The 9,054-nt window shown below is 43.7% G+C and overlaps 1 protein-coding gene across 1 annotated transcript in view; it reads left to right on the top strand.

Moving 5' to 3' along the window:
• Positions 1-5,509: 5,509 nt before the first annotated feature.
• gemin8 (gem (nuclear organelle) associated protein 8) overlaps positions 5,510-9,054 on the top strand; it is a 38,811-nt gene continuing 35,266 nt past the window's right edge. Inside the window, exon 1 of the mRNA XM_020520282.2 lies at positions 5,510-5,578. Within this exon, the coding sequence (XP_020375871.2) occupies positions 5,525-5,578 (54 nt within the window). The 5' untranslated portion in view covers positions 5,510-5,524. The remainder of the gene's footprint in view (positions 5,579-9,054) is intronic.

Raw genomic sequence — 9,054 nt, 5'->3', positions numbered from 1 at the left:
GATCAGTTGGTAGCTATCTGATAGAATAATGAGGAGAAACACTACTGAACTTGCTTTCCTTTTCTGTCCAGTTATTTAATACTGGGTAGACCTGCTTGTTTTTGACATCCAGAGTTTCTCATCACTTCTGTGATGATTTAGATGAGGGATCCAAATGCAAAATTTCTATGTTTGCTGATGACACAAACCTCAGTAGGATTGTAAGTTGTGACAAACGTGCATGGAGGCTTCAGGACAATCTAGACAATCTGACTTTGTAGGAAAACACATGGCAGATATAGCATAATGTGATAAACATTAAGTTATAACTTGATTTGACTTATTGTAGTCACATGTACCTAAGTACAGTGAAAAGCTTTTTTTGTGAGCAGTACGGGCAGATCATAGCAAGGACAAACAGATCATAGGGTGCTTAGGCAAAGCGAAACATACAAGTTACAACTGCACAGGAGGTGCGCCAAATCAAGATGAACATTAGCAAGATAAACATTATTTTGAAGTTAGGGAGTCCTTTCAGCAGCCTAATAACGGAGGGAAGTAACTGTTCTTGAACCTGTTGGTGCATGTGTTTAAGCTTCTGTATCTTCTGCCTGACAGAAGAGGTTTTAGGAGAGCATCGCCGGGGTGAGATGGGTCTTCGATGATGTTGGCAGCCTTTCTGCAGCAACGAGAAGTATAAATGGAGTCCATGGATGGGAGGTTGGCTTCTGTGATGGCCTGGGCTGTGCGCACAACATTCTATAGTTTCCTCTGGTCCTGGGCACAGCAGTTGCCATACCAGGCTTTACGCACTCGGATAGTATGCTTTCTATGGTGCATCTGTAAAAGTTGGTGAGGGTCCTTATGGACATGCCAAATTTCCTAAATTGCCTGAGTAATAAGAGGTGTTGCTGTATCTTCTCGACCATCACATCTATGTGGGAAGTCCCAGACAGGTTGTCGGTTTTCATCACTCTTAGGAATTTGACGCTCTCGACCCTCTTCACCTCAGCCCTGTTGATGCAGATGATGGTGTGTCCTCCTCCTATCTTGCTGAAGTCAGTAATCAGTTCTTTTGTTTTGCCAACATTGAGAGAGAGGTTTTCTTATTGCACCATGACACCAAGGCGTCTCTCTCCTTTCTGTATTCCAACTCATCGTTGTTTGATATCCATCCTACCATGGTGGTGTCATCAGCAAACTTGTAGATGGTGTTCATTTGGAATTTGGGTACACATTCATGGGTGTAAAGGGAGTACAGTAGGGGAATGAGAACGCATCCTTGGGGGTGCTCCAGTGTTGAGGGTTATGGTGGAGGAGGTCCTGTTGTTCATCTTCAATGATTGCAGTCTGTGGGTCAGGAAGCTGAGGATCCAGTTGCAGAGGGCGGAGCCGAGACCTAGGTCTCGGAGTTTTGAGATTAGTCTGGAAGGGATTATGGTGTTGAAGGCGGAGCTCTAGTCGATGAGTAGGAGTTTGACCTAAGTGTCTGTATTATCCAGATGTTCCAGAAATGAGTGTAGGGCAAGGGAAATGGTGTCCACTGTGTACCTGTTTCATCTGTAGGCAAATTAGAGGGGATTAAGGCTAGAGTTGATGTGGGTCATGACCAGCCTCTTGAAGCACTTCATAATTATGGAAGTCAGACCCACTGGGCCATAGTCAATAAGGCATGTTGCGTGTGCTTTGTTTGGTACTGGAATGATGGTGGTCATCTTGAAGTAGGTGGGGACTTTGGCTTGTAAGATGGAGAGGTTGAAGATGTTAGTGAATACCTCCGCCAGCTTGTCTGCACAGGATCTAAGCACACGGCCAGGGACTCCATCTGGGTCCAATGCTTTCCCTGGGTTATGAAGGGAACAGGTGCGTCTGGGGCTGTTGGGGCAGGTGACACCGCGCCACTGGCAGTCTGCTCAAACCGAGCATAAAAAAGCATTGAGTGCAACAGGGAGGGGTGTGGTTTTGTGCTGTGCTTCATTTTGTATCCCGTTATGTTGTGTAGGCCATGCCACAAGCAGCGGGTGTCCGTATGGTTGATTTGAGCCTCTAACTTGGTCCGGTACTGCCTCTTGGCATCTCTGATGGCTTTGCTGGGGTCATACTCAATGCAGTGTGGAGCTGGAGGAACACAGCAGGTCAGGTAGCATCAGGGGAGCAGGAAAGTCGACTTTTCTGGTAGGGACACTCTATCAGTACATCAGTCCCGATGTTGAAGGGTCCTGACCCGAAACATTGACTTTCCTGTTCCTCTGATGTTGCCTGACTTGCTGTGTTCCTTCAGCTCCACACTGTGTTGACTCTTACTCCAGCATCTGCAGTTCTTGCTATCACTTTTGCAGAGGTCATATCTGGTGGTCACATTTTGGTGTGAAAAACAGAGAGGAACAGTATTATATGTGGATGTACAAATGAGCTGGGTGTCTGTACACCAGTTAGTTAAAGTAAACAGACAAATGCAGCAAGTGATTAGGAAGGCAAATGGTGTCTTAGCTTTCATTGCAAGAGGATTTGTGTTTATAGTAAGGATTTCCTACTGCAATTCCAGTCTGGCAGTTAGACACACCATTGTTCTGCCATTCTCACATTCCAATTACTCAATCTGAATTATCAACATCCTTCCTCCCTAGCACTCCAACCACACCCCGCCCACCCCCCCAACACTCCCTCAACCTCTCCACCCCCTGCCCCCATAAATGCTGTTCCCTCCACACTTCACATCAAATCTGATGAAGTGTCATCTAGACTCGAAACATTAGCTTGCTTTCTCTCCATGGATGCTGCCTGACCCTCTGTGATCTCCACCATTTTTCTGTTTTCAGTGCCTTGGTGAGACCCACACTTGGAATATTATGTGCTGTTTTGGTCTCACTACCAAAAAGATATACTTGTCATAGAGGAATTTCAGCAAAGGTTCACAACTCTGAAATTGGGGATGGCAGGATTGTTCTATAAGGAGGGATTGGTTACACTGAAAAACAGAAGTTGCTGGAAAAACTCAGCAGGTCTGGCAGCATCTGTGAAGAGAAATCAGAGTTAACGTTTCGGGTCTAGTGACCCTTCCTCAGTTCACAGATGCTGCCGGACCTACTGAGCTTTTCCAGTGACTTCTGTTTTTGTTTCTGACTTACAGCATCCGCAGTTCTTTTGGTTTTTATTTGGTTCTACTGGGCCTGTATTCACTAGAGTTTAGAAGAATAAGAGGGGATCTGATTGAAACTGATAAAATTCTGACGGGGATAGACACACTAGATGCAGGGAGGATGTTTACCCCAGTTGGGGACTCTAAAACCAAAAGATCACAGTCTTAGAATAAGGGAGCAGGCCATATAGGATTGAGATGAGGAAGCATTTCTTCACTCAGAATGTGGTCAACCTGTGGGATTTGTTACCACAGAAGACTGTGGAGGCCAGGTCAATAAGTATATTCAAAAGACTTATAAATTTTTAGATATTAAAAGCATCAAGGAGTATGGAGGGAAAGTGGGAATATGGCATTGAGATAGAGGATCAGGCGTGATCATATTGAATGGCAGAACAGGTTTCAAAGGGCTAAGTTACCGACTCCAGCTACTTGTTTCTATGAGCCTATTTTCATTGTTTTGCATGCAATGGAAACATACCCAACAGGTCAGTACTGCTGTCAAGCAGGGCTGCATCTTTGCCCCAACACTGTTCTCGATCTACCTCACTGCGATGTGACCGCTCACAAGATTCCCTCTGGAGAGGTAGCTGGAGTCGGTAACGGTGGGAAATTGTTCAACCTCTGCCGCCTTCAAGCCAAAACCAAAGTAAACCCAACCAGTGTCATCGAGCTGCAGTACGCACATGATGCTTGTGTATGTGCAATCTCCGAGGACATAGTCCAGACCATCGTGAGCACCTTTACAGTGGCATATGAGAGCATGGGTCTCACCCACAATCTGCAAGACCAAGTTTCTTCATCAACCTGGCCTGCCATTGTGGAGCAAACCCCTGATCATCAAGGGTCATGAGGAGGCCTTAGAGAACACTGGCCACCTCCAATACCTTGGAAGAGTCCTGTCAGCCAAAGCAGTTATTGATGAAGAGATCCAGCACTGCCTCTAGTGTGCTAGCAGTCTTCAGCCACCTGAGGAAAAGGGTGTTCAAGAACAACAACATCAGACGCGACACCAAGGTCATGGTTTACAAAACTGTGGTGTTTCCTGCCCTCCTATATAGCGCTGAGACGTGGGCTGTCTACAGCAGACACCTCAAGGCATGACAGCAGTACCACCAATGGTGCCTGCACAAGATCCTGCTAATCCGCTGGGAAGTAAGACACACAAACACCTGCATCCTTGACCAGGCCAACATCCCCGGCAGCGAGGCACTGACCACCCTTGATCAGCAACAATGGGCTGGGCAAGTCGTCTGCATGACTGACACGAGAATCCCCATGCAAGTGCTCTACTCCCAGCTTTGAAACGACAGGTGAGCGCCGGGTGGTCGGAGAAAGCGCTTCAGTGATACCGTCAAGGCCTCACCTGGCAAAGTGCAGTATTCCCACGGACACCTGGGAATCACTGGCCCAAGACCGTCCAAAATGGAGGAGGGACATCTGGGAAGGTGCCAAACACCTTGAGACTTGCCATCAGGAAAAAATGGAAATCAGATGAAAACAGTGAAGGAAGCATGCTGCCACACCAATGCCCCACCCACCCCTTCCTGTGACTGTCACCTGCCCAGTGTGAAGTCACACGACACCAGATTATAGTCCAACAGGTTTATTTGAAATCACAATTTTTGGAGCGCTGCTTCTTTGTCAGGTGAAGTGATCCAAGTGTAACAGAGCATGAGTTAATAACATCGGTCTGTACAGCGACCTATGTACTCAACCTGAGAATGATTGAGAGTCATCCTCATCTGTGAGGGACCGCTGATGATGATGATGACTAATAGGGATATGAAATTGGTTAATGTTTCGTAGTACACAAAAAAAAGACCTATGCGACATCTTTAAGAACAAATGTGTAAAGATATAAAAACAAAGTTGCTGGAAAAGCTCAGCAGATCTGGCAGCATCTGTGGAGGACAAAACAGAGTTAATGTTTCGGGTCTGATGACCCTTCCTCAGAACTGTAGAGATATAGGAGCAGATTTGTGATCAGCAGCAGACAAATCCATCTACAAGCTTGATTTCAAAGACCTCAAAAATGTCACGTGGTATCTGTTTGCTTCACAATTCAATTCGAATGAAAAGTCTTAAGTTATCTGAAACTCTGGTGAATGTAACCTCCCAGGTTTGGGCTGGTACATTGCACCCTCTCCTTTACCAGGATGGCCAGCCCGCTGCTCCTCCTTTACCAAAATGGCCATCAAGCGTTTCAGCTCCGTTGTGTCTTCACCTTACCAAGAAGGTCAAGGGAATCCTTCCCCTGCACAAAAATGGCCGCCAAGCGGTCCATGCACCCCGCGAAGATTTCCTTCTCCTTTACCAATATGAATGCTATGCAGAGCTGTTCCGGTCACCGTCTAACACACCGCAGACACGTGACACTAAGGCGGTGACATGTGCCGTTGACGCATGCGTGAAGAGTTCGCCCGTGGAGGGAGGATGGAGGCGGAAAGTGGTCGTCAGGTAATGTCTGCGGCTCGGGCTAGCAGTGAGGGTGGGTGGCGAGTTAGCCACCGAAGCGCTTTCCTCTGCGATATGTTCAGAGACAGGGAGGTCATGGTTCGCCTCCCGGTCCTGTCTGTCGCCTGCCTATCACACGGAGTCCATAGTTTAAGAACCTTGTGCAGGATCCTCATCAGGTAGAGCTGCAGGCCCGATCTGTGTGCCCTTTGGGGACGTTTAACAAGTACTGGACAGGGGACAATAGGAGAGGCCGTCTTCAAATTAGAGCCAGGCCTTTCAGCATTGAAAGTAGCAAATCGACTGTTACACAAAGTGCTGAAATCTGCTGTTCTGTGTGTCACTTTCACCCTTAATGAATGTGGGTATGCTGGGTCAACTGACATTTTCAAGACGCTGATATTATTGGGGAAGGTTATCAAAAGGTGCGAGAGTAAAACACGAAACTATAGACCAATTAACTTTATATCTCTTATGAGAAAACTGCTTAAATTTGTACATAACGATAGGTGGCTGAGTTCCTTGAACATTTTAGTTAAACAGAATGGTACAACTATAAAGGTGGGCTGTGCCTAATGAACCTCTATGTATAGTTTTGCCACCTCGCCTTTAAAGAAAACCAATGCAGGTCTCAGCAGGCATGACTGTAGATTTGCTAGAATGATTCTACCTTCCATTGGATAAATTACAAGGAGTGATATGCAAACTAAGGTTGTATTCACAGAAACTGAGATGGTTAAGGGATGATTTGATCAGAGTTTTCAAAATATTAAGGGAGCAGAAAGGAGCGATAGAAACTATATTTTGTGACTGGGAGGTCGGGGGCCCCAGTCTAAAAAAAAATTGAGGTAGACATTTTGGTGAGATGTGGAATCAAAGGTTAGAGAAAATTTGAACACATTTCCACAAATAGAGCAAGAATTACTATCGGTTGTAAATTGAATTCTGTTTTTGTTTTGTTTCTAAAGGGATAGCATTGTTAGGGGGAAAAAAGAATTAGGTCACAGATCAGTCATGATCTAATTGAATGCCAGAATGGGCTTAGCTACAATTGTACAAATGCAACTAGTGAGTATGCTGGAAACCTGAGATAGGAACAAAAATATTAGAATTACTTAGTGGGTCTGGCAGCATCTATGGAGAGAAACAGTCAGTGTTTCTGCTCAAGCGATTGATCTTGACTGGAAATATTAACTCTTCCTAACCATGACTATTTTAACAATTTCAGCTGCTTGTGATGATTTGGAGGAAGGAAGCAAATGTAGTCAAATTTACAGATGACTCAAAAATAGATGGAAAGGCAAGTTGACGGGGGGGATACAAACAGTTTACAGAGAGATATTGATAAGTTAAATGAGTGGGCAAAATTTTGGCAAATGGAGTATTATGTCGGAAAATGTGAAGTTGTTCATTTTGTAAGGGAGAATAGAGTATTTAAATGGAGAGAAATTGTAGAAAGCTGCAACGCAGGGACTTGGGTTACTTGTACAAGAAACACCAAAAGTTAGCATACAGGTACAGCGGGTAATTATGAAGGCTAATGAAACGTTGGCCGTTATTTCAAGGGATTTGGAGTATGAGAGTATGGAAGTCTTTCAACAACTGAATGAGGTGCTGAAGTATTGAGAGCAGTTTTGGTCCCCTTATTTACGACAAGATATTTCATTGGAGGCATTTCAGAGAAGGTTCACTGGGATGATCCTGGTATGGAGGGATTGTCTTACGGGCAAAAGCTAAACAGGTAGGCACTATACTCATTGAAATTTAGAAAATTGAGAGGTCATCTAATTGAAACATCTGGGATTCTTAAGGGGCTTGATAGGGTAAATGCTGAGAAGATGTTTTCTGACATGAGTCCAGGACCATGGTCTCAGAATTTAGGGGCTCCCAGTTAAGACTGAGCAATTTCGTCTCTGTGGGTTGAGAGTCTTTGGAACTCTTTGTCCTCACAGCCCTCTGAGGCAGAGTCCTTTGTGTATATTTAGGGCTGAGATGGATAGGTTCTGGATCAGTGGTGGAGTCAAGTTTAACAGGGAAAAGACAAGAAAATGAACATCAGGAATGTTGGATCAGCTGTTAATGATCTATTAATGACCAAGCAGGGTGGATGGGCAAGACACCCTGCTCCTATTCATATTTCTTATGGTTTTACAACAACCTAAATTAGACATCTTCAAACCCATCTCATCTACATGAAATTGATGATATGCCGTGTAAAAATAGTTCTGTCAAATAATGGTTTGACAGCGGGGTATGTGTCTGTTTGTGGCTGGAACTTGGTGAACTGAAAGAAATGAAAAGTTGATATAAAGCTGGGGAAGGCAGACTCAGTAGTCAAAGCATTTTATACCATCTAATTTCCCTCACCAGAGCAAATTTTGACTTAGTTATTACAGGTCATTTACAAAATGAATTCTCCAAGAATGACTGTGACATGATCTGAATTTCAATAACTTTTTAGAGTAATAACAGTGTACCAATAGTATTGTTCATGTAGTCTTGACTACTTGTAAAATCCATCCCAAAATCTGCACTTTAATGGACATAATTAACTTCTGTAAATATAAGATATTTTTCTCTCTTAAATCCGAACAAAAGCAACAGGTTAAATTTTCCCATTAAAGTGTTTGTTATTGTTTTTCTGTACATGTGTATGTTAATACACCCAATGTATGAAGAAGTGATACTTCATTTTTACATATCCAGGACAGATGACAATGATTGACAATGATTGACACCCACTGTTTGCATCAAACAATAAAGTTACCTATAATATAGGCAAGATGTAGAGTAAGGTTCTTTTTCACTTCAATTTGAATTTTCATGCCAACCCCAGCTCAGAAGGGCATTTCCTAGTGGAGTGCTTTTCAAACATTTTGGGTTAAAAGACAATTTTCAAATGGATTAGTAAACATAAACAAAACAGAAATTGTTGGAAAAGCTCAGCACGTCTGGCAGCATCTGTGGAGAGAAATCAGAGTTAGCATTTGGGGTGCAGTGACCCTTCCTCAACATCGCTCTCTACCCAGCTGAACTACCCACCTGCAATACTGCATAATGCTCATAACATGGAAGTCCTGTATTAGTAAATTTAGAATGCATCATATTTCACTGACATGGCAATTGCTAAATCAATTTGTAAACTGTACTCCATACTTCATAAAAACAACAGTAAATAGCTGTTTAAACGCCAAAGTGAAGAATTTAATTAAGAATCTATTGTAAGTAGTGCTATATGGTCACCCACATTTTATGCTTTCACTCACCCAAATCAATTTATCCACGTGACTCTAGGACTCATGCCAATTTTACTACTAATAATCAAAAAAGCTGCAGTGGCATATGTTGCCTGGTAGAATAATTGAGAAAGGTTTTACATGCATTCAAAGCCAGCCAAGCCATAGTTGATCACTGGTGTATGTTAAGTTGACTAGTCTTAGAGATAACAAGGTGTAGATCTGGATGAACACAGCAGGCCA

Source organism: Rhincodon typus, chromosome 11 (genome assembly GCF_021869965.1).
Source record: "Rhincodon typus isolate 14 chromosome 11, sRhiTyp1.1, whole genome shotgun sequence".
NCBI lineage: Eukaryota > Metazoa > Chordata > Chondrichthyes > Orectolobiformes > Rhincodontidae > Rhincodon > Rhincodon typus.
Note: the sequence above shows the minus strand (reverse complement) of the source record. Positions and strands in the feature narration are given on the sequence as shown.